The sequence below is a fragment of the Centroberyx affinis genome, unplaced genomic scaffold (assembly GCF_046629955.1).
Source record: "Centroberyx affinis isolate AG114_WGS23_722 - 3 ecotype Tasmania unplaced genomic scaffold, CSIRO-AGI_Caff_v1 ptg006199l_1, whole genome shotgun sequence".
In the NCBI taxonomy this organism is placed as follows: domain Eukaryota; kingdom Metazoa; phylum Chordata; class Actinopteri; order Beryciformes; family Berycidae; genus Centroberyx; species Centroberyx affinis.
Window position 1 is genome coordinate 63306 of NW_027283144.1, and position 26494 is coordinate 89799.

Sequence of the window (26494 nt, forward strand, 5' to 3'; positions counted from 1 at the left end):
GTGTATAAATAAAGTTTTATCAGCTTTTCTCAGATAGATATTTAGCAGGAATTACAGAATCAAGTCCTACATTTGGTGCCTTTACAATTGCAGTAATCAAACAATCAACAAACAACAATGGTGCGACTGGAATAGAAAAATGAATATGCAAAATTATGGAAATTATGATTTGGTGCAGAGAATACTTTCCATTCTTTTATATTACCCCCCCCCTCCCACTCTCTCCCATCCCCTTTGATCTTCACTGCGAAAAGCCAAAGTTTACATGAAACGACTCGGTGTAACAACAGCTCACTGGGTTCTGGATGTGACACACATGCAACAGACATATTAGATGAACTACTCATACAGTATTCAGTAATATACATAAATGCACTTGCATATATGTTCAGAATCATGCAAAACATTCTGACGCATAAAAATGACAGCTTACATTTAAGAGAGCAAGACATGCAGGAATTTCAGACAGATTTCATTTTGTCTCATCTTCAACCATCCTTGTATGAAATATCCAAGATATTACATATTGAAAACTATACATGGCATAACAGTAACAGTCATAACTAGTAACTCTGATTAAACAAATAACATGAACACTGCCGGAGCCTCACATTTTGCCCAAAGAGCAAGGAATTAGAGAAACTGGATGTAGAAGAAACTAGAAGAGAGTTTCATCTACATCCAGCCTAAAGGTTGAGATGATCTAAAAAGACAAAAAAAAAAAGACAAAAAAAAAAGAAAGTGCAGTGGTCTGCGGGTTATTTTTAATTATCTTGTGCTCTAATGAGAACCCAGATAAAATGACGGTGTTTGTGTGATGATGTTTTTTTCTTGAAGGACTGAAAGAATAAGTGACAAACCTGCAGATGTTCATACAAGCACACTGCTGTTAGATATAAACTCCATACCTTCAAACAGAAGTCATTTTAGAGGGGATTTAGGCCCCTTTAAAAGTGTTTTTAGAATATAAAATAAAAAAACCAACAGAAAAATCTGATATGAAGGCTATTCAGACCTTTGTTTCAATTGGATTAATTTGCTTACTATTTCTTTAATGGCACCCAGAAAGAAAAATGATTGATGCTATGAATTTCTACCAAACATATAAAGGACAAGTTAATAAGTATGACATTCAGGAGCTTGCGAAGGTGTGAATTTCATCTCATCTCACATGTATGTCATATCCAAGGTATTATACTGTATATTGATGAGTGTATATGTGTATATACTTTCATATATGGCATAACAGTGACAGTAATAACTGGTAAACCTTTCTTATTGACACCGACAATCCATGAAATTAAAATAAACTTTCATTTCAAGGTAAAAAAAACACCAAGTTTTCATGCACCAGTAGCACAACATAGCACATGCATGCTCTTTGTAAATATATACATTCATTGCATACATTATTATCACTTATAATTTTAGATTCATCCACACATTTATTCAAATGTTACTGTCAGAGCTGATTATTTAGTTGCGGTGCTTGAGGCAGGGGAAGCCTGTGTGGGGTGTTGTAATTAAGAAAAAAAAAAAAAAAATGTCAACAACTTTTTTCCATAAGGTTCTCTTCACAATATTTAAAAAAGAAATCAGCCATATGTGTGCATTCCTGCTATGCAACTAGCATCTTAAAAAACAAAAACAAAACTAAACAGCAAAAACTGCTCATAATAATAAAAAAATATATAAATAACATGTATAAATAACATTGTTTACATTGTTTACAGTCGGGAGGTTGTTTACAGAGGGGTTATTGTTCAGTCGACCGGAGATACAAACTCCAGCTTGGGGAAATGACTCTTTAAGTGCTTGTGTGTCTAACTTGGGTTTGTCCTCTTGCGTTTGGTTGGGCTTTGTCCTGGATCCAGCTTCAGCTCATGGTACTGCATCTGTCCAACAACACACACAGAGTGAGTCAGGCAGACACACAAACACACACACACACACACACACACACACACACGCCAGAAATGAAAGTATGATGACAGATTCCCATTCATCGTAAGCACATACCACCTAGATATAGACAGAGAGATAGATAGATAGATAGATAGATAAATAGATAGATAGATAGATAGATAGATAGATAAATAGATAGATAGATAGATAGATAGATAGATAGATAGATAGATGGATAGATAGATAGATAGATAGATAGATAGATAACAAAGGTCTGGATTATCAGCATAATTGAAAACTTACAATTATTTACATTTTATGATTAGTAAAGTTGAATATTTGGCTATTACAATATTATGTTAAACCAGTGATTTGCTTCCAGGAATACATCATTTTGGCAATTATCAGTGGAACACTGTTGGGTCCTTACAGATCCTTTGTCAGGTCCAGATCTGGACTGTGGTCCGCTGATTGAATATGGGGGATATATATATATATTGACACTTGTTCACAAAACCACTAATCAAGTTTTCTGTTCATCATAAGAAAGCCCGGAGGCCTACGTTCTGAAGTGACTTACCACTTGAACATCAGAGGGCGCTCTGGAGAGAAAGTCCAGAAGCTCGTTGTTGTCGATCATGTACGGGTCGCGGAGCTTCTTTGTGAACTTATTCACACCTAAGGAAGAAGATGTCATTTTAGTGTGTGCAAATACAGTCCATGCTGTTGGTGGAATCGCCTGTCGGTGTAACATCAGGACTCACCCCATGCGAGTACAAGGTATCGAAGGGGGACGAGGTAAAGGAGAACTGTGGCCACACATAGGGCAGTGATCGCCAACCAGGTTAGAAAAGGCACGGTCCAGTTAGCTGTGCTGCAGGGGGAGAGAGAGAGAGAGAGAGAGAGAGAGAGAGAGAGCACAAGCAAATCTAGTGATCCAATCCTGGGAATGTAGCAATCACAGTTTTAACTGCTTGAGACTTGACTTGGGTTCTGCTGACTTGGGACTTGACTTTGACTTGTACTTTGATGACATGAAAAGGTTGACTTGAGATCTTGTGTTTGTGTAAATGACTCAGATTGAAAGTGATGAGATTTGTTCCAGCAGACGACTGAATTTAAATTCTGTTTTCTGAATTTGTCTGGAATGATTGAATTTATTGAAGTTGAAACTGATTCTAGAAATCAAACTCATGATGCTCTTACCAAGTTTTTATCCTATTAAAACCATATTGCATTGAAAGGTCCTAGATATTTCGTTTTCTTTAAGATATTAAATTAATACTGGACTCTTGATTTGTTCTGACTTGACTTGCTGTTCTACATTTAGACTTGGGACTTGACTTTAGACTTGTGCCTCAAGACTTGAGACTGACTTGGGACTCGAGCAAAGTTGACTTGGTCACACCTTTGTGCCAAGGTATCATTATCACTATGACAATGATATATTGATGTTTAAAAATGCTACATGTGGCACCTTTTAAGCAAAGATTTCTGAAAGCAAAAAGGGAAAAGAGGCAGAGGAGTATAAGCTAACATACAATCTGAATAGTCAGTGAAATCCTTAATATAACTTGCGACCAGTGTGACACCCACTTCTTTATCCTCTCTCCGTATGAAGCTGCCTCATCCAGAGCGTTCTGCACGCTGATGAACACATCCTGGATGGCGTACAGTTTATCCATGAATCCCTTGCGCTCAGAGTCCTGGCAAGTCAAAACAGAAAGAATAAGGGAAAGATCAATGTTTTGCCATGCAATACAATATACCCGCCAACATTATGTATGTATGTAGACCCAGAGAAATATCAAGTCTTTACTATTACACTACCTTGTCATCTTTGTCCTCGTCCTCATCTTCCCATTCAAACATGGCCTCCATTGACTGCAGCAAGAAAAAGGGGCAATGCACATTTAATTGATACACTGTTTAAAATGCACACACACACACACACACACACACACACACACACACACACACACACACACACACACACTGATTTCATGTATTACCGCCTTCAATAAGAGAGGAGCAACTGATCAGTGAAATCAGCTGCTGTAGTGTTTGGTTGGACTGAAAACCTGCAGACTCTTGGGTTAAGAACCACTGACTTACATGATACACTAACCAAAATGTACACCCACACATATACACGTCATCCTTCCCCACTGAAGTCTCCAATAGGTTTCTCACCATGTCTGCTATGTCCCTGCTGGAGGTGAAGAAGTAGTTCCAGACCAGCAGCAGCAGCAGGGCCAGCGGCAGCATGTACAGCTCGAAGTTCCACACAACCACCACAAACAGCTGAGAGAGAGGAAGGGTCAAACACTCAGTGGGATTCAAGAAAATGTGACTGTGTGTGTGTGTGTGTGTGTGTGTCAGTGTGTGTCATACCACAAAGGAGATGATGCTCCTCTGTGCAGATTCCCATTCAAAGCAGCTGTTGATATATGTCCCATAGTTAATGAGGACCATGATGCACCGCTTCACACGGTTGAAGTTCTGCTGGAGCAACTGAAGGAGACAAAGTACAGATCATGAGGTTTTAATAATGGTTTCACTATATCATACTGCATACATGCTTTCTATAGTTTTTATAACATTGTGTTTATATATATTTAGATATAAAGCATATTTATTAATACACATTTTATCCTCATCAACATCATAGTAATCATTAATACACATAAACATACATGCTTGGAGACTTTTGGCTCTTCTTCGATGTACTTCTGCTCTGCAGGAACCACGGTCTTCAAAGCAGCCTTGACCTGAGGAGAAAAACACACCGTTAGAGAGACTCTAGTCTAAGGGAAGAAGATGGGAAAACTTCACGCCATCAGTCCAGAGACAGAGTGACACCCACAGTGTTGTAGATGACTTCCATTTCCAGGTAAATGGCTCCCTTGGTTGGTCCGGTCAGCCCCTTGTTTTTTAACATGTACCCCTTTTGCTCTCCATTACAGATCTGACAGAGAGTAAGAAAGACAGAACGAATGGTTTATTTTGTACTTCTATTTTGTACTTCTTTGTACTCTATCTTGCAATTTTCTGCCCATTTTAATGCTACCTGGAATTCAATTTAATACCAATTTAACTACCAAAATACAGTAAGGCCTATTACCGACTGAACATAGCTAAATTAAGTTCTAAAACTATAAATGGCCAGTATAAGAATAAAATGACACAATTCAATTAAATGTCTGGAGCCACAAAGTCCAACTGTGTTTATTAAAGCAGATGAAAAAAAAAAAATCCTATATTTTCCCATAGTATTAACCCTGTCCTGTATTGATTAAAGACTGGACATGTATGTGGATCAAACGGACATGTATTGTATTATGAACTCTAAGTGCAAGTAATGTAATACAGCATCAGAAAATAAAACTAACACTACTGCCGGTCCCATTCACATCTTTTGGTGAAAATGCACAATTCATGCATATTTTTTGTATTTTGTTTGCCTCAGCCTTGACTGGATATCACTAAATGTATATAATGTGTAAATACCTCTATTTAATTTCATATTTACATCAAAATGAAACTGAAAAAAACTTACCTTTTAAAGCCATAAATTTAGATGAGTTTTTTTTTTAGGAAATACCTGCAGATATTTAAATGGACACAAACACACACTCTCTCTTACACACACACACACACACACAAACACACACACACACTTACATTTAATAAGGGGATGGCCACCTTTCCCAGGAAATCCGCACTCCTGTCTCTATCCTCATCAAACACTGTCACCTCCAAAACGGAGTGAATGTCTTTCACATTACTAATGGAAAGGAGGAGAGAGAGAGAGAAACAATTTGAAAAAGAGGAGATGAATAACAGGATATCTTCCAGTCGGTGTCATCCACCTCTGATATGATGGAAGCTCCTTTCTGACCACATGAAAACAGCCTGTAAAACCTGCAATGTTTTTTTCCCCCTATCATTGAATAGATGGGATTTTTGTGTCCATGATGGTCTAAAGGTTGTTTCAGAGGCTTTCCCACCCTGATGAGAATAACATTCTGGGAGGAATAAAAATGAAATGAAAGATGTTGAATATCAACACAAAATATTAACAATAAAAAAATATATATCTGTATTCAAAAACCGATATTGGCCAAACCCTAGTTCATGACAACAGTGAAAATCATTGATATAAACCTCTGGAAAGAAAGACAAAAAAAGGAGTTATGTGAGAGGGAAAAGAGAATAATAGGTTTTATACATTATGGAGAAAAAGAGATGAAACACTGAAATAGACTAATGGAGAGTGATGGGCCACTCACAAGGTGAAGACTTTGTTCCACTCTGGATTGAGGTTCTTGTAAACAGTATGTGTCTGCAGTCTGTCATTATTCAGCTCCACCACACAGAAAGGATCACTCTTACCTAGGGAACCATTGGAAATCACAGGACATTTGGGTAATAACATAAAACACACAAATATAATGGATCGCAGTGAGTATACGGTTTGTGTGTGTGTGTAAGAGAGAAACAGGACAGGGAGAGATAGGAGAGAGGGAGGCATGATGAGTCAGAGGGAGGATTTCTGTGCTGGTTGTTTACCAGTGACATCTGCAGCCATCAGTCCTTCAGCTCTCATCACCTTGATCTGCACCATGCCCACATCTCGCAGGTTAGAGAGAGACTTCAGCACACTCTGGAAAAGGACACGGGGGAGGAAAACAGAAAGTTTTTGTGTGAGGCTTAGGGTTTTTGCCTATGAGAAGTCTCTGAAAGCATTTTTTCTATGTCAAAAAATAAGCGTGACTCTATATGATAAGACAAGCCACTCTCCAACTGCAGTACTCATTGCATTTAAACTTTGTGCAGACACTTGTTATATCCATGTCTGCATCACAAATCAAATGAATGTTGTCTTTTCCTCTTATAAATGTGTTCTTGCATGCTCTGCTGATCACATGCGTACAGTCAATGGCACTGATAATGTTTGGAAAGCCCACAATACAATGGAAACTGTCCTTGGTCATGCATCATTGCACGTCAGTACATAGATATAGATATTGAAACAGAGCAGATGTTGAAACAGATATCGATATAGATATACAGTAGATATAGAAATAGATATACATCCCATTTATACCTGGCATTAAAATGCGTCTTGAGTGATTGGAACAGCAATCTGATCGCACTTCTCCACATAAAAATCCAGGTGGAAATGCACTCAAGACGCACTGGGGAGGGATTCAAATCTGATTGCCCACTGTGCATTTAAAAAGAAAAAAACAGTCGTATCAGTAGCATTAACAGTGCTGCTTACGTATCGTTTGAGGATCTCCCTGCGTTCGTCGGGGTCGTCCAGCGGCGTGACCGACAGATCTGATATGGAGACGTGGGAGGAGGCGGTCAGGGTGACCAGGAGCACCACCGAGCCCCGGGACTCCTCCAACGGCAGCTCCAGACGATGAGTGTGCTCCTTGGCCAGAGTGGAGAGGTCCAGCAGGCACCTGAAAAACATTGCAAATACACAGTGCACGCCATTAGCTAATGATGAATGATGATAAAGTTTACTATCAATATTACATTGAAAATGCAGCGAAAGGACACATGTATGCAGACAGAGAATCAGGCATATACATACACACAAAAGACCAACTGACCGTCCGATGAAGTCGTCTCTCCTCCCCGTGTCTTTGTCCCACACTGTGATTTCCAACACTCCTCCCGTCTCTTCATATAGATGCAGGTCAAACTGCTCCCTCCACTGCGGACTCAGGGTCTTTGGCATGGTCTGCTCACACACACACACACACACACACACACACACAACTTAAACAGCAGGCAGTGTGACCAAGACCCAATTAGGGCTGAAATGTTGTTGTGAAAGTGAATACATTTTCTATTCCGGAGCTTTATACCAGTGTATGGATTCATGTCTTTTGCTTAAAGGTGCTATGTGTAACATTTCAACATCAATAAATCATTACCAGATTAATCTGGAGACATGAGTATAATTACTGTAAACAGACAAGACCATCACCAAGAAGACTGGCAGCCTCTACACTGCATTTTAAGGCAGCAGTATAGTAGAAATGAAATCAAAATTTGGTGTGTTTGCACAGGCCAGCTTGTGATCAAAAATGACCATGCAAGCAGGGACTATAAAGAGTCCATCTGGCGTGGAGAGTCATTAAACAAACAGACCTCAAGTTGCAGCGATTTCTCTCAAGTTTGATTTTGTTTCTACTATACTGAAATCTTTACATTGTGTGCCAGTGGGTCAGACTTGGCTGGAAATTTACTGGATAGTTTCACAGCACAAAACAGCAGGAGGGTGCTGTTCTTCTTGTGCAAATGGATTATTTGCTGTTATCAAGGGTTGTTATTAGCTCTTATCCTTCTTCATTCTTATCTGTCATATTTTTGAGAAATACTAACATTAATACCACCGGTAGCAGGAGACAGAGGCTACCAATCTTCTCAACCATGGTCTCATTTGTTTATGGTAATTATACCAAGGTATCAGTGATACAAAAGACCAACTGACCATCTTAAAGAAGTCATCTCCTCTAACTAAATGTCTCTCCTCTGTCTGCCAGTAACAAACAAACCAGCATACCTTACTCCTGTACTTCTGGTGTCCCAGTCTGAACTTGGCATAGGGGTCACTGAGGCCGTTGGGGTCCATGGGAATGAGGTCCCGACCCTCGATTAGAGCGATGCTGACGATCCCTCGCCAAAGCTGGGCTTTCCGATGCAGCTCTGAGAGACGCAGCGACTGCTGCTGCTGTTACACACACAGACACACACACACACTAAGTTGTACATATCATATAGCAGGAACAGGACAACATGCTTGTCACAGCCAGTGGGAAATTATAACAACAACAAACCACAACCATCAACAACTGTGGATATCGATATGCAGCACATATGATATCTATTTGACAGTGAAGAATGAGTGGAGCGAGGGGGGCACAGTGAGCACAAGATGGAGAAACACTGACAGAAAGGTGATTGGCATAAAGGCATAAGGTCAGCAGATGGAGAGCTACTATGGCACACACAGACACCATGTGGTCGGATGGCAGAAAGCAGCACAGGGTTGATGGTGTCAGTCATTTACCTTGGTGGATCGTTTCCAAGACCTCCTGAGCAGCATGGTCTAAACATACATTAATATACATTATTTCAACTAACAGTTTTGACTATAGATGTGTGTGGAGGGAAGGGCTATAGCAGGTTTAGACAATGGTTTAAGAGGAGAACTACAAAATTAGTGGTTCAGACTAGGGCTTAATGATATTGACAAAAAATCTAATTGCGATTATTTGACAGAATATTGCAATTGCAATTTAAACTGCAATTCATATCATCACAGGTTTTTCTTACATTCTTACATACATTTTTTATAACTTTAAAATAGTTTAAAGAAAAGTGATTTTGTTAAAAAAAAAAAAAAAGTAGATAGTGTGCAGGATTTACTGAGTGTGATGAATGTTTTTTTCCAATATTGTACTTGATTCATATTAAAATAACACTAAAATACCTTGTTTAGTCCATTTTGGATGCTCTCTTCTCTTAAGCAATTAATTTCAGCCTCTGCAATTTGGAAATTGCAGAAGTTCATATTGCAATTTCGATTCTTTTTTTGATTAATTGTTCAGCTCTAGTTCAGACAAAATCAGAAAAATCTAAATTTTCTTTCCTACACTGCAAAATGAGATGGATGTCAGCAGTATTGCAGGCTTTCTTTTAAACCACTGGGAGAGGCTACAGGGCAGGTATACTTCTACATGGAGTGGCATTACACAATGCAAAGTTGGTGAAGTGCAATTAGGCTCCATGAATAAAGCATCTGAAATAAGATTATAACTGAAAAATGCACACTAAGGGTGCTGAATATTCATAATTAATTCAACATGGACCCACTACTGTGTGCTCATTAGCTTTACCATCACTTTCATCTTTTTCTTCTCTCTTGTTCCTCTCTCCCATCGCTGTTTGCCTGTTGTTGTTGTTTGTTGACTCTCTCTCATCTTTATTCCTCTTTTCTATCTCTCTCCCTCTTTCTTTCTCATTCATATAAACAAAGATCCCTGTCCCACCCCCTGCCCCCCTCCCTGACTGGAGTGCAGTAGAGGCTTAGACTAGGCCTATGTTTAATTCATATACTAAATCATACATTATAGAGTCAGGCTGAATTTAATATCTTACTGCTGAGGATACATTTTCCCCAGAATAAAATAGTGTCGAAAACATCCAGCCACCCTCTAATACCTCTGATATTAATAAATACTGATTTATGTTGTAATTAACTGAACAAAATTAAGATAGAAAACTTGCCAGTAGACTGAAATAAAAACAAATACTGCAGCAGATGTGAAAAACTGAAACTAAACTCAAAGTAACATTTATTCAAAAACTGAAATGAAATAAAAATCAGCATGAAATATTTGTAGTTTTAGCTTTTTGGATCAGTGCCACTAGGAGACCAGTGGCAGAAGGACACATTGCAAGTAGTTTCTATAATTCATGTTGATTTGTATTTTATTCATAAGGAGGAGTACTGCTGTAGTAAAAGGCAGGCTGACATCAGCTATCATTGCTGTGTACTGTGCCCATCCAGCGGTTATAAAATGCTGAAACTCTAGGAAAACCCAGCTACAGTTACCCAGAAAATTATATAAAAATAAAAACTAGTTGGAGGTATACAGCAATGATATCCTTAATGCTGATGCAAAACACCTGGCAGAGGTAAAGCAAATCTTGCAAATCTCGCAAATCATGAGAAATCTGACTCTGTCCATTAGACATTTGCTATCTAGGGCAACTGATGAGGAAAAAGCTATTTACTAAGCTAGGAGGCTAAGTAGGAAAGGTCAGTCAGGGCTAAGCTATGGGAAGCTACTATGGGGGCTATAAGCACCGCTGGACTCACTTTATTCGCATAGGGTTTCCATCGATAGGTCTTAACCTCTTTTTGCTGTTGGAAACACACACGCAGCACAAAGACTCATCATCAACCTCTAAAACTAAAATTCATAGAGTAATGGGCGAGAAAGTGACTTGTACTAACAATTTGTGTGTGTGTCTGTCTGTGTTTGTGTGGGTGGGTGAGTGGGTGTAGACTGATAGTGAATGGTAGAGTGCCATTCAGTCAGCTTCAGTGTGTGTGTGTGTGAGAGAGAAAGAGAGAGCGACAGAGAGAGAGAGACTATACTGATTTTCTCTTTCTAAATCACTTAGTTTTGTTTACTAGAACTCATTTTTTTTCTTCGGTGTTAAACACTTATTGTTATGTACTAGTTATTTATTCATATTGAAAGAGAGAGAAAGAGAGAGAGAAGAGGAAGTGTAGTTGCGAGCCTACCGTCGAGTCTCTGGTTTCCTCTATGGGACTGTCTTTTGGGGTGAGGGTGACAGCCAGCTCCAGGGTGCCCAGGTCCTGCTCAGGGTGGTGGTGGTCCGTCAGCACCAGAGTGACAGGTATTGTCCTGCGTTACACAGAGGAGAGCTAGGACTTTTGTGCAGGATTTTCTCATCAGTGCTCCACTGTGAGGTAAGGACACCTTTCAATGCTTAAAAACATTGGTGTCGTCCACTTTGGGGACACCACTTTTTTACTATTTTCCACATTTTTAGAATAACATATAAGACGTAAAACCTATGAAATAGCACAAATGGAATTATGCAGTGACCAAAAAAGTGTTAAATAAATCAAAATGATCTTATACTTTAGATTCTTTAAAGTAGCTGCCCTTTGCCTCAATGGAAAGGCAAAGAAATTCATACATAGGAATCAACTTCACTATTTATATTTGTCTGAGAAACACATTTCAAGCATTTAAGCATAAGACTTTAGATCAAAATGGCTTTAAGAGAATGAAAAACATAGAACATTCAATCAGGTGTGTCCAAACTTTTGACAGGCAGTGTAGATATAGAGAGAGATACAAACTTACATATTACCTTTAACAAGAGAACTTAGGGACACAAAAAGGGTGACAGAGATATAGGACATTTAGTACCTCTGTTGTTCTAGAGACTCTAGGGAGAGGTAAGCAGAGCCCATGAAGTCATCTTGAAGGCCAAAGTCATAGTCAAACACCTGCGGTGGAGCAATAAAAAGAATCACCACCAATCCCCCCGTGTCTATTAAGAATCGGTATGGAGAAGCTTTCTGCATGCATGTGTGCTTGTGAGTGAGCAGGAGGAGGGATACCCAAGCCTTACCTTCACATATAGCGGTTCAATCAGACTATCCATTATTAGAGTAGTCCTCTCGTCCCACACTGGGTTGAGGTTTTTGTGGATGGTTTTGCTTCTGAACACCTCTTTACCGCTCAGCTTGAACTTGACGTAGGGATCGCTGGTGCCTGACAAGAGGAAACTGAGGTTCTCATACTGTACTTTCATTTAGAAAGTTCTGAGTCACAGCGACTGACTGCATCGTGTCGAGACTGCAGCTTGAAAGATGCAGAATGATGACAATGATGCAGAATTATTAAAATTGTCAGGAGAAAAGGGATAAAAAGAGAGGAAACAACTTTACCTCCTCTGTCTCGGACGGCCAGGTTGTGTCCTCCCTTCAGTTCGATATCCAGTTTGTACATCTCCGAGCTGGGGAGAGCTCGGTCAGGATTAACCCCCGAGGAGCCAGGTGCACCCATAACCTGGAAAGAGACAAAGCCACATGTGAGCACACACACAAACACCACAATATATTGAAAACTCTGAATTCAGACAAGTACAATAAACTGCAGCAGTCAGTCTATCATCCATATACATGCCATACCCTCAAACTCACCAGCATTCTCCAAGATTTCAATACGAATAAAAGCCGCTGTATGCCGTTGCCGAGGCTTTCACTATGTCAGCTGTGTCTGTATCCGCGCTTGAACACCGCTAAAACTGAAGTGTCTAATTCAACTTGGCGAATTGTCCCTGGGGTGACCACTAACAGGAAATTACACGAGAGTAGCTTCCTGTGATCCGACTAGAGTGTTTTTGAGCTGATATATTCTCTATTCTTGTATTACCTCACTTCCACTGCAGTGCCATCACCTCTACTGTGGCACTGCAGTTACGGAAGATACACACCAATACACATACTGTGGCAAATAACAGTGTAACACTGCTTCATCACCTGCTGTTAGAAAGAAATTTAAAAAGCAATTTGGTTGTCTTGCAACAGGCTGAACTCTGGCAGCAATCTTAGTAAGACTTCCTGTACACACCTTTACGATAAATCACAATTATATTTCTCATTTAAGAAATGATGTGATCTTGTGCCTCATTCATAACTCCAACTGCACACACCTGAGTCCTTAACTCTGGAATTTCCAAGATATTAGATTTACAAGATATTCACTCTCTCTACCGCTATCTCTAAACCACACACACACACACACACACACACACACATACTAGTCACTCAGACTGTAGCAAACAGATCGATGGAGGTCAGAAAGTTGAACTGTGTCAGCAGGCAGCAGGGTTAATCAGGGCTAGTGTCAGCCCTCCAACATCTAATCACAACACAAGAGAACCACTCTGTTGGTGTGACTATGCTGCATCCTGTCAACACACACACACCCACTTACAGAGACACTCCGGGCATGATCGATACTTCTATAATGTGATTGTACTTGAGGACTACCTAACATGGCTGTGGAGTAACAACAGAGACTTCAGCTGGCTGAAAAACAACAGGACAGCCAGCTTGCTATTACAGTGCAGTGACCCAGTGACTACTTTCATACTTTAAGCGCCAATTTCTTGAAAGGGGACAGTGTGAGCCGAACAATGGCCACTAGACTACATGTCATTCTATTAATATAACCTACATAAAACACTGAGTCACTATTAAATTAAAATTAAATGGCATGGTTGCACCTATAACAAAGGAATAGTGAATGTCCTTGATCAGTAAATTGTACCGGCGAACCATGAAGGAGTTATACAGAGCCAGCTGAAAAGCAGGAAATGAGTTACAAGCATTATGGAGCACAGACATAGTTCCTGAAAAATGGAAAGTAGTGTAATGTGCCTCGAGGTGGGAAGCCATCTGAAAACGCAGCTTTCCTGGTGTTTTACTGCACTGAAACTTTTTGTGTTTTCTCCCGGAAAACAGAGGGCGAGGTCCAGATGAAGTTGAGGCCGCAAGCCAATGTGCGGCAAGGGAGTTTCCTTTCAGCTAGTGACTCCTGTACCAGAGTCATTGTAGTTCTGTACTGTTGTTTGGCAGCTCTCATGACTGTAATGAGCTGACTTCTGGCCAGGGAGTACTTATAATGTACTTTACAATGTTTTCTGTTTTGGTAGGCAGGCATCCTCACATAGAGAGTTAGTAGGCAGTATCTGTGTCTGAGGTCTATCCGTTTCTGAGGTATCTCTTTGCCTCTGGGGTCCACTTGATGGTTAAGGTATGGACAGGTGTGTCTACCATCAGTTTATTGCATTTAAATGGCTTCATCGTGGCACAGCACCAAAGCATTTTAACATGACACTACGTCTAAGCTAAGCGCCTTGGCAGGTATGAATGGGGTGAATAGATGAGTGCCATAAGCCCAAACTGCCAAAAACACAGTCCAAGGCTGAGTCAGGGAGTTTGCGTGGTGGAGAGTGTGTAAGCAGGCCGCCAGCGTTAACAAGCTGCTTACAGAAGATTTACTGTCTTGTGGCACTAAATCAGGAAGCAGAGTACCTGGCTGAGAATAGCCTCAGATCACGTACAATCCCATCAGCCAGACTGATACACATGTATTTTAGGCCTGTATGTGTGTTTGTGTTTACATGTGTGCATTTAGCTAAGGAGACTTATGTGTTATACAGCCAAACTTGCCCCCCTTTCTTCATCAATGTTGTTAAGGCAAAGCTCCAAATAAACTCTAGAAATGTCTGAATTTAGAAAACCGTAGCTATTGTTTGTGACATTTCCGTTTGTGGGTGTGATGATTTATTGCCTTTGTAATATAACTTTAATTTCTCTGCTACATAAGCATCTCTGTCACACTAGTATAACATCCTGAAGGAACGACTCCTCCTGTATCACAGACTCATCACCCCTTCTCTCTCTTTCTCTCTCCCTCTGTTGACATTTCACAACGCACACTTCATTTTATGAGATCTGTCAAGGAAGCTGTGACCCCAAACTGAGAACTGACCCCGTTTGAAAGAGACAGAAAGACAGGCAAGACAAGTACAACCACAAAACACAGACTTGCTACACTGAAACCTCTTGAAGTTATTTCTTGAAGATCTCAAATGCATTTGCTAATTTCTACCATGTGTGTGTGTGGTTACCAACCCAACATGGTGACCGGACTCTAAGCCACAGACATTCGCGCTCAGTCTGACAGTAAGCAAATAACCAGGACAGAGTGAAAATTACAGATCCTGGAGAGGAAGGCTAAATCATAGTCAATAAAACCATTAAAGAGAGCTGATTACATGGGAGTAATGTATATCTTCATGTCAATAGTAGACCACCTCCTTCACATGATGGTTGAACCTCAAGGGCTCCTCAGCATCAATACTAATGCCACTATAGATACACATCAATACTGTGAATAAAAGGAACTCAAACTGTCTAGAATGGAAAGTAAAGTAGTAAACCGCAATACCATGTCATAACTGAGACTGCCCCATTCCAAAAGAGGAGAAGAGTGACATGAGGGAAGTAGATCTTAACACAGAAAACCACACTTTTCTAACATAGCCTACACAACAAAAGATTTTCACACTTGTGCAACACAGAGAAACACAATATTGGGGACATCCATGTTGAAACTAAAAGATTTAGGATGAAGAAACATGTCAGAAAAGTTACAGGAGGGTTACTGTGAGTATCAGCAGCCCACTACCAAACTTATGGTGAACACAAACCTAGTTACTAGGTATGAATGGCTGTTTCAAGCACTGTACCAGTCTTCCAGACACTCACACGGTTTCACTTGTTTTTAGCAAGTGAAGCTTGACTTGTTTTTGATGTCAGCACATCTGAAATCATTTATCAGTAGGAATGTAAGGCATGAAAGTGGAAAAGAAATCCAGTGAGGTCTGCATTTCCTCAGCAAATCACAATTAGGGTTATTAGGGTTTTTTTGTTTGTTTTTTGGAATTTTTGCCTTTATTAGATATGCTATAGTGAATAGAGACAGGAATGATTTGGGAGAGCGATAGGGGGACCACTGAGCCACCAGGACGCCCCCCCCAATATGGGTTTTGAAGGGTGATACTAATATTTTTGGATTGAAGCTGCCGATAGCCGATATTTTGCACCAATATTCAATATTGGCCGCACAGGGTGTGCTGGCTGATGTTTACTAAACAAACACTAGAGTTGGGATTAGGAGGAATAAATATATTATCACTAGATGCGGTAGGGCTAATGTTGTCACAACCCATCAAATCACCTCTTTTCCTTCCCTTTAAAAGCAGTGGGCTTTGAGCCACAGTGCTTTGACAAATCCATGATGAAGAGAACAGTCCGGAGCGGATCGGCCACAGAAGCCTATTCCCTAGAGGAAACTGATGTCCTTGTGTGGGAGGTGCAGGGCACAGCACCGCTACACAGAATCTCAAATTAAATTAGCCTGGAAGGAGATAACACATTTGGTTGCTGTGTTGCTCTGGTCCTAGGAGAACTGTTGCCCGATGTAGGAAACGGTTCAATGATATTAGGCGAAGAGCCAAACTGAAGTTGGCGGTGAACTGCGGGGGCAGTTTGGCTACGGGAGGAAAGCATCCAGCAGCCAGTCCCTGATATCAAAAGAGGGTGCGGCCGCCTCCACAATCGCCACCAGGCATCATGGCGCAGACTGACAGTTCTATGTTGGATGACAATCATTCACATCACAGCCACATGTGTATATAGCTCAAATGAATGAAAAATGTATTTAAAAGCTGCATTACAATCCAGGTTAAGGGGCAACACAGACAACCAGTGTAGTATTGATCAATTACACAATAAATATGCAATCAAATAAAATAGTGGACAACACTGTCTGTCTTAATAAAAGGCTAATATTTGCCCAATATATCAGCAGCCCAATATATCAGTCTAACACTGATCACAATCCAGGGCAGTGTTCAAAACCAGGACAGTGATTGGTGTTGGCCCAGCTAGTTGGCCTGCCAATAACTCTAGTGGGAAATAGAGGAGGCTGTTTTCCCATACATTTTGGTCGAGTCATGCTAGATTCATTTTAATTCGTCTTCCACTGATAAATATCGTTTCAGACTCTTAAATTATTAATTTAAAGCAAATAATTGCTTCATTTTTTTTTCAGCCCCAAAACATGACACATGACTATTTGGATCCATGTCATGAGGACAGTGCTCATCCTTATGCAAACAGGCAAACTGGTTTTGCTGTTACTCATGCTACTTTCTATAGGCTAGTTTCAGTTTAACAACCAATATACTAATACTACACATTTAGATCACTTGTTTACCTTCTATACATGCTTTGACATAATGACTAAGAGCATTGCACATAACTACTTTGACCAGTTATCTCCTCTAGGAAGAAAGATGAAATGTAAGGTACCAGCAGAGTGAATGAGCTCACCGACAGCAGGCGTCCACATGTGGAGGCCAGGGGAGAGGACTCATCCCAAGCGGCACAGCTAAGTAACCCTCGAACCGCCAGAAGGGACTCTGTCACCGGGGCTTATAAAGAGAACCAGGTTTGAGGACACAGAGTGATATATGGAGACTGGGTGAGGTGGCAGAGAGAAGGGTGGAATAGAGGGTGGATGAAGGATAGAGCAGGTAGGAGAGGGGGTTCAAACGTGGAAGAGGAAGGTGAGTGGGCAACAGAGAGAAGGTAGAGACATGAAGGATACTTCCAGGCACATACGAACGACAAACTCCACTCTTGCAGATACAGGTCCTTTTGTCCCCTTATCCTTCCATCAGGTCAGTGGACCATTCCATGCCAGGCAACCAGAGCAACCAGAGCTGGTAGAGCAACAAAACCTTTCTGAGAGCTCGAAGCCAATCTTATAAGAGAGAAGGAACAAAGCAGTGGCAAAGCAGGAGCGCCCAGGAGAATAAGAAGACGCTAAGCTGAATGAACGGAGGAACAGGATAGGAGGAGGGAGGTGGAGGAAGGAGGAAGCTGGTTGGCTTGATTATAATCTCTCTGAAACGGAGACGGCCTGATTAATAGGAGCTAAGGGATAAGTTAAGGGGGAAAGGACTGGAGAGAGTGGATTGGCAGAGTTGCTTAAGGTCACAGAGATCCTAAATCATATCAAACTTGAAAAGGTTAAATTTTCACTTACAGGCTCCAGTAAATCCTTTGACAAGACCTGGAAGCCCTTTATTGAGTATCTGAACAAGGCTACCATTCACCCGGATAGGGCTGGGCGATATGGACAAAATCAAATATCACAATATTTTTGACCAAATACCTTGATATTGATATTGCGACAATATTGTAGGGATGACTATTGGTGCTTTCACAAAATATTTACACAATGAGATTTTTGATAAATAATCATCAGTAATGTGGATATAATGACTATGTGGGTAAAGGCAAATAATAGAACAGCTAGAACAGTCTGGTAAGTTCAGAAAATTACATCACTTTACTGTAATGCAGCCTTTCCTTTAAAACCAGGAAATTGATAGGTTGATAGAAGTGAGGGTTGGTTCATGTTCTTGTTATTGTTTATGTCTTGCATATTGCTTATATGTATTGTCTGTCAAATCAGAAACCAGTTCACTCATACGTCTTGGATATGTCACTGTTTGTTGTCTACACTGACCAGTCTAGTATCCTACAATACAGACCTTAAACATTAGAGAGGATAATAAAAACTGACCTAAAATCAGCAATCAGCTTCAGAGACACCACTAGGGTGAGATGAAGTATTAGCCAACCTCCATCATGGATACATTTGCTTACCAATGACGATGATACATAGTAAACACATTCTTAGGAAACCAAGCCCCACACCACAAATGAGCACATTATGCATAGACATGCACACACACACACACACACACACACACACACACAGACTGCTGTGAGAGAACACTGATGTTGTTCCTATGCAATCATGTTGTCCAAACATGCTTATTCAAAAATACTAACACATTAACAAGGAAATATGCTGAGCTGATAGTGAGAAAAAGAAGTGCTGTGTCAAGATTCACGCCCAAATTCTCAGAACTCACACGTGGTTTAGTGGCAAACACACACGCGCGCACACACACACACACACACACACACACACTGACAGAAAGACAAACAATGTAACAGATACATCTACACAACATTATCTGGTGTACATTCTTCAGCACAGTCTTGCGGCTGCTTGTCTTGTCCAGAAAACACACTCACAGTCAGCCTTAAAGCCTTAAAGCACATGAGTTGTGTTTGTTTTGCTCCTGTCAGCCCCACTGCACAGTTTCACATCTCCAATAACCAATCACACTCCCATTACACAAGGTGCTCCTATTGATCTGACAAAGCGTGGAGAGTGTGGTGAACATCAATATAGTACACTATGCAAATTGATCTAGTGTTATATAATGAATTACAACTGAATAATGTAAAACAAGCTTAGACAGCTTTCTTACAATTGTGGTCCATGTAGGTACCAGCGAAATATTTGGGTGTCTGGGTGTCTGTAACACATGTGAGCCACACACACACACACACACATGTTTATGAGCATATAGGCTCAGGCACAAAGGGCAGCAACATGTGGGAAAACTATTCCCATTAAAAGCTATACATCCGTCCCCTTCAGACGTAAACACCGGGCGACTCCACTCTGTAATACGACACCTTCCAGTTTTAACCTACTTTTCTCAAGTTTCCCACTCCCAGTATGTGATCTATGCAGGTTAGCACAGGTATTAAACAGCTGCATACCCCAGAGGGAAACCCAAGTGACCCTGCAGGCAAAGGTATGTTCCATTCTCTGTAGTCTCCTCCTATCCCACCAAAAACACCTACACACATCTATATAGGCTACCTAAACACACAGAGTAGCCTTCTGTACTGGGTTATATAATTCTGTCTCTCCTTGTACATTATCTATCTATCTATCTCTCTATCTATCTATCTATCTGATTGTTTCAGACCACTCTTTCCAGCTAATACAGGTGTTTCTACCCAGGATGCACAGTCAGGCCTTGGATGCAACAATAACACTTGTCAGTGAAACTTGCCTGCTGGAAACTGTATTTATTTGCACGGTTCCTACTTGCAGCTCTCTTTTCTATTATCCAATTTACAGCCCATCCCTTGCAAACACCGACCGAAAGCCAAACCACCATTTGATACTGAATATATTCCTCACCGGTTGCTCATCCTTCCCCTCCAGCTGTGTTTCTGCTGCCGCAGCTGCCGCTTCGCCCCCGCCGCTGCCCGCTGGCTCCACCAGCCTCTCCAGGCACGCGGACCCGAGCGAAGAGCTCTTGTGGTGGGACTGCACCAGTTGTGCCACCGTGGGCTTGTTCGGGCTGGAGGACCTGTGCTTGACGAACTGCAGCTTATCGCGGCTGAGACCGGAGCCGCTGCCGTCCGCTTTGCCGCAGAGGTGAGCCGCCTCCGCGTCAAAATCCACCGGAGACGAGAAGAGGAGGTCGGGCTGCGAGGAGGAGATCACCCGGTCCAGAACGTTCTGCCTCTTCTTCTTCTTGAACATCCACAGCCCGCGCTCCTTCTTGTCGTCGGGGCCTCTGGCTCCCAGTTTGGGGCTGAGCAGAGGTTTGGCTTTGGCTTGAAATTGTTTCCACATCTTGTTTTGGTGGGACGAGGTCTCATTCTCGTCCTCTTCGCTCCTCTCCATTCCCACCTCTGCTTTGAAAAGCCAGCATGCAACTCTGAAGCTAACAGAGTCGATGTTCTTGTCACGCTGATGGACGAGCACGCGCTCTGGCGACAAAGTTGCATAAACTGAATTTATTCATCTGGATTTTGCTGAGCACTAAAAACACAAAGGCAACAGTTAACCATTTTTAACCGCGACCTGCAGCTACTATCAGTCACCGTCGGACGTCCCTAAAAATTTACAACATACCTACTGCGCATGTGCTACTGTGGACACAACTATAAAGACTTTATGGGTGTATTTACTGCAAAACTTTGAAGTTTAGCTTGGTTGTAACAGCAAAGGTTTAGCACCAGGGATCCTGAGTGTTAAACCCGTGTGAACAGATTATAACCGTTTCATGTCAAGGACTCCAAATTATTATGCATGAGACCACAGACATCTATTTGAACAGAATAAACCTACTAGGGGAACCCATCTGAAAAGATTTTTGATGTTGAATATGATTTTGTTCAGAGTTATATAACGGTCCATACTGTAGGAAGGGAGAGTGAAACCTAATTTTTTATACTTTCTCTCATAGTGCTATCTTCTAATCTAGGAGGTGAAATAATAGTGAAACTACTCCTAATTTTGCCAAGGACCCCCTGGATCCCACTCAAGGATCCCTTATGGCTCCAGGACCCCACTTTGAGAACCAATGTTTGCCTGAGGAATGGATTCCTTCCCCATACACATACATGCACATACTCAAATCAAGGTATACTCTTAATTAGGCAGCCATGGAATTTAAAAAAAAAAACACACACACAATTGAGTATTGGTAACTTGGTACTTTATTATCAAACATCACATCAGTATTTCACATTTCTTTCTGCATGTGAACATCCATTGACATTGTGACTGCATCCACTGTGGTAAATCTTAATAAATAAGGGACAGGCAGAAATACAGATTGTTATATATTACGTCTTGCATTATGCAATCTCTCACACACACACAAACACACACACACACACACACACACAGTCAAACGCAAACTCATATAAAATATGCTATGGAAGCCTAATTATAGGATCGTTGTCCAGAGTGCTTGAGATGACACTCTAATCTTCCTTTAAAAAAATCTTTCATGTTCAGAATAATAATGATTGTACAGTGCAATACTTTGATATAGCTTTTCATAAAGATGAGGCTCAAGAATTAAGACTTAATTGTCTATGTTTACCTTGGCTTATGCCAGCAGTTGGTGTTGACCATGCTGGAAAAATATGTATGCACACACTCATGTATGCGCTCACACACACACACACACACACACACACACACACACAAAACAGTGCATATTAAACTAACTAAATGAATGAGAGGCTGGGATCATTTAGGCTAATGGTGCGTTAATAGATATACTCACGACAGTCTCGTTTAGCGTTTCAGGTACAAAACATACTTGGAAATCAACTGTGAGATAAGATAAGATAACAAGGTGCAATCTACTTTCTACTTATAGCTTAGCTAGACTCACTTGGCTAATGACCGCATCAAAAAAAGCAACATTTCAGCAAGGTTTGTACAACACTGCATGCCCTTCCACCCTGTTCAAAATGCATCTCCCAGTGCATGGCATATAAGCATCCACCCGCTCATTCATGTGTGACTTTAGAGCTGTTTTTTTTCTTCTTTACCTTGTTCTATGTGACAGGTGAAATGTCTGTTTCCTCCATCAGTAGCTAGTTAATACAGTGCTATGTGTTCGACGCTGCCTAAAGGTGCAAGTCAAAGGTCAAAGGTGAAAAGTGGGAGGTGTGTGTGTGTGTGTGTGTGTGTGTGGGGGGGGGGGGGGTCACAGGTCCTGCTCGTGCATCTGCTGCTGCATTTTCTGAAGCATCTGCTGCATCCTCCTCAGCTGTAGGGGCAGAAGAAGAGACAGAGAGACGGAGAGGAAAGTGAGGGGAGAGGCTTACATAATAACACATAGGGGAGAGATGCGAACGTAGTTAATTCGCATCGGCATCCCCCGCCCTGCGTTATTCATGAGTCATTATTTATGGAGGAATTTTCGTCGCCTCACCTCTTCATCCTTCATTTTGATGAGCTTCTCTGTCTCCACGTCGGGCGTCGACAGCGGCAGGATGGGGATGGGACTCTCCACCCGCTTGTCTGCGTTCATCTTACTGTGGAGTAACAGACAGGCCACTCCATTACAATCAGCCCACCCAGAAACAAATACAAACATGCACACTCATATGCTCACAAGGGTTTGACCAATATAGGTTTCTGAAGCTGCCAATAGGTGATACTCTGTGCCCAATATTCAATATCTTTATATTTCTTCCATTTTCATGCCAGTGTCAAGTGGCAAGTATTCAGTGTTTCTCCCAGAATTTTAGTCTTGTTAGGTTGGAAAAGCCTCTGAAACAGCATTTAGACCATCATGGGACACTAAAACTCCCCATTGAAATTCAGACTAATGAAATAGATTAGAATTAGAATTAGCAGGTAACTGTTCAATGGCTGGGGAAACTCTTGAGATATATTACTACTTCTAATTGAAGAATTAATTAACGAACTGAAATGAAATGAATAAATAAAATGTACAAAGAAAATAACATTTCACTGCTTTTCTGTAGCTGTGATCAGGAAGGAACCTCCATCAGATATATCAATATTTAATAAAAGGTCACTATCAACCCAATATATAGGCAAACCAATATATTGATCTAACCCTATTCCATTGTTCTCTCTCACACACACACCTGGTCATAGTCTGGATGCACTGTGCTCTGTAGTTCTCATAGTGACAGTCACAGGTGATGTCCTTCAGGTCGTGCATGTGGGTCCTGATCAGCATGGTCCTCAGCTTCACAAAGTCGCAGTGGGCCTGGTTCTCCACTGCGGAACACACACAGGGAACGGTGTGTGGATTGAAATGAAGAAGAGTGGAGAAGAAAAAGAAGAAGAAGAGGAAGAAAGAAAGGCTCTCGATCCATCCCCTATGCTCTCACCCTATCCACTCCGCCTACGTTCACATGAACCGCCATACTGAAGGGCATCCCAAACCAACACATCACATTTTATAACCATTTTTTGTTGACATCATGCATTTGAAAGGACAGTCGACAAGAGTAAGCGACTGATAACAACAGCTGGGCGACCAAGGCGTCCATCGGAAGCCGTGGTGACAGCTATGGTGGATGGTGTGGAGGGCGTCCTGCAGTCACCTTTTCATCTACACCCTGCCCCTTAGTAAGGAGCGCCCTTCAGCTGCAAGTGTGACTTCTGGAGTGACATTTCGCGGTGAAGTGGTAACAGGAGCCAACTGGGGAAAGGGCCTCAGTCTGGCTCTTGACAGTCAGAGTCAAACAGCTGAAAACATTCAACAGTGTCATACAATCAGCCATGCGTTCAACTGAATCCCAGTCCACCTGAACTAGTCGACAAAAAATGGTGCTATAGAACTATTTCACACAACAAAGACGACATCAAAACCCCTGTAGAAAAGTAGTAAAAGTATTGGCCTTCTAGATATTACACTTAGTGTTGGTATTGAAGTCAAATTCTGGTTTGACAACACTACAGATATCATCAGAGTTGCGTTCCTGGTAGCTACAGAGTCGAGTTCAGACTTGAGCGATGAGGTGTTTTCTTACCCTCCACAATGCCCCATGGATAGAGCCTCCCTCTCACTCTCTGACCTCTGGCTTCTACCACAGTGTTGCTACCGATCACTGCAAATGGACTGCTCTCCTGCAACACAAAAACACCAAATTACCGTTTTTACATAGTGAGCAGAGATAAAGGCTGTTGTGGTAGAATGGGATGACTGTTGCAAAAAGTGTGGAAATTCTGCACTCGTCAAACCAAAAACTGTACTCCATAGAGGTCGTCCTCAAACAAGCTCACCTTCAGCTCTCTGTCCTGCTGCTTGAAATCCTCATCTTCATCCGAGTCGCAGTCGGGGAACTGGTAGATCTTTATCCCATACTTATCTATCTCCTCCCTCAGCTGAGCAGACACACAGCACAAAGGAGAGACAGGAGGGAAAACAGTGGAGAAAACTGTGAATTTTCTTCAGCTGGAAATAAAATCTGCTATTTAAATATGACGTATTACAAATTGAACCCAAATCCAATGTTCCAATGTAATGCTTACATCCATGTAGAGTGCATTCTAAAGTTATTTCAAAACAGAATGCAACATCTTCTAAGTCTATCATGCATTTGACCAGTCCAAGTCAGAGTGTCAATGTATTTGTCGGTTTAACACTCTAGACTTTCAAATACTCTTCAGATATACCCACCGGCACAGAGAGATGCTCTGCACACACATTATACAGTACATTAGCCTTTGTGGGAGAATTTACTTGGGTGTACACTGAATTAAATCAGTGGTGTTCACCTTCAATACTGCACATACAAAGCTACCATTACTGCAATGCAATCACATTTTCCTGACTTTAACGCTTATGTGACATTCTCCCCTCATTTGGGAATAAGAGGTGGCCCTGGATCATGGATGACTTTCGCAATCGGTGTGTTTTTATACGACCTGACCTTACCCGCTCTTTGAGTTTCTTTATCTCCCCGGGCGTGAGGCAGTCGGCTTTGGAGATGAGAGGAACCACGTTCACCTTCTCTTGCAGAGCCTTCATGAACTCTATATCGACTGGTCGAAGCCTACGGGAAGGTATGAACTGTACTGAGCATGTGTGTTTTTATATATGCATGTATAGAGCAGGAACCAAACCCACAAAACATGACCTTGTTTTTTCATAACTTTGACATGTCCCCTTCATGAAATGGATGGTCATAATTTTTTAATGCAAAAGTCATCAAATTCATCAATGAAGTGATTCACCACATAGGCAAAAAAGTGCAAAAAAAGAAATGCCTGCCCTGAAAGAGGGAGTACCAAGTTAATCCCATGTCATTTTCTACCTACTGGTTGTATTTACATCATATTTGCACTGATGGTCTACAGGTAGTGTCCCCACACTCCAAAGCAACCAGAATGTCAAAATATGGTTCTATTGTGAATCAGCAGCCTTTTATATAAGGCCTTATTATAGGCGGAAATATCAAACAGTTAATTTTAGTACCCAATTATGCTAATAATTCATTTCAGGTAGTCACTGACATTGTCTCATCAAAAACAAGAACTAATAGTTTGTCACTGAGCACTATTATTGTGACTATCCAGTGAGTATAACCCAAAAAAGTACACAAAAATGCCTGCCTTGTAACAGGGAATACCAATTTGATCCCATGTTTTTTACCCACTGGTTGTATTTAGATACTTCATATTAGCACTGATGGTTCTCAGGTAGTATCTCTAGACCTCAAAGCAACCTTAAATTAACCACAATGTCCAAATCGAGGGCTTGGAGCTTTTCGATTTGTACATAAATATGTGCATATGAAAGTGTGTATATGTTACCCGTGTCCAAAGGGAGGTATGAAGTAGAGGCAGCAGTGGACTCTGTTGTCCTGGATGTTCTTCCTGTTGAGTCCACTCTCATCTCTGAAGTACTGCTCAAACTGCTGGTCAATGTAGTCTGTGATGGGCCTCCAGCTAGAGAGCACAAGAGACATATATATTTACATTCATATATTTTTTCTATAAACTGACTGGCATACTTCTTTTGACTACATGATGCAGAGAGATTCCAAACCCTTGTCTCTGAAGGAGATAAGACCCATCTTATAACAGGTACAGGCTAAGTGTCTTTGACCATTCTACTACCAAGCAACAAATGGAGTCAAATATCTCTTTAGTTTAAATATGAAAATGAAATGGCTCAAAAGTTCAGTGTGACTGCACCC

At 41.2% G+C, this 26494-nt stretch overlaps 2 protein-coding genes across 5 annotated transcripts; both read right to left on the minus strand.

Moving 5' to 3' along the window:
• Positions 1-12510, minus strand: LOC139638204 (multiple C2 and transmembrane domain-containing protein 1-like). Of its 4 annotated transcripts, XM_071512251.1 has the most exons (20): positions 12428-12510; positions 12109-12251; positions 11904-11983; positions 11246-11369; positions 8999-9037; positions 8492-8659; positions 7533-7663; positions 7193-7379; positions 6478-6571; positions 6198-6300; positions 5590-5692; positions 4772-4873; positions 4602-4676; positions 4300-4419; positions 4108-4209; positions 3736-3789; positions 3502-3611; positions 2670-2779; positions 2486-2583; positions 1-1895 (listed from the first exon to the last, which is right to left on the minus strand). In XM_071512251.1, exons 1-20 carry the CDS (start codon positions 12486-12488, stop codon positions 1824-1826), a joined length of 2076 nt encoding a protein of 691 aa, XP_071368352.1. In that variant the 5' UTR covers positions 12489-12510; the 3' UTR covers positions 1-1823. The 4 variants fall into 4 exon arrangements, with proteins under 4 accessions (XP_071368352.1, XP_071368353.1, XP_071368351.1 ...); XM_071512252.1 differs by lacking the exon at positions 8999-9037 and having other exon boundaries at positions 8492-8653; XM_071512250.1 differs by lacking the exon at positions 8999-9037.
• A 9985-nt stretch (positions 12511-22495) lies between these two features.
• LOC139638209 (septin-5-like) lies at positions 22496-26243 on the minus strand (the record flags this gene model as incomplete). The annotated part of the gene is made up of 7 exons (XM_071512261.1): positions 22496-22578; positions 22744-22846; positions 23429-23564; positions 24323-24419; positions 24576-24677; positions 25231-25348; positions 26109-26243. Coding segments are annotated over 7 exons (754 nt in total), but the record flags the coding sequence as incomplete, so codon positions are not given.
• Between the last annotated feature and the right edge of the window lie 251 nt (positions 26244-26494).

What these genes read in the sequence shown, in the direction of transcription:
- LOC139638204 (XM_071512251.1), bottom strand. Translation starts at nt 12,488, where the DNA reads ATGTACAAACTGGATATCGAACTGAAGGGAGGACACAACCTGGCCGTC. An exon ending in TGGAACAAAGTCTTCACCTT is followed by an intron (nt 5,693 to 6,197) that starts GTGAGTGGCCCA and finishes CCTTTCCATTAG; the next exon opens with TAATGTGAAAGACATTCACT. An exon ending in ATACCTTGTACTCGCATGGG is followed by an intron (nt 2,584 to 2,669) that starts GTGAGTCCTGAT and finishes CTTCTTCCTTAG; the next exon opens with GTGTGAATAAGTTCACAAAG.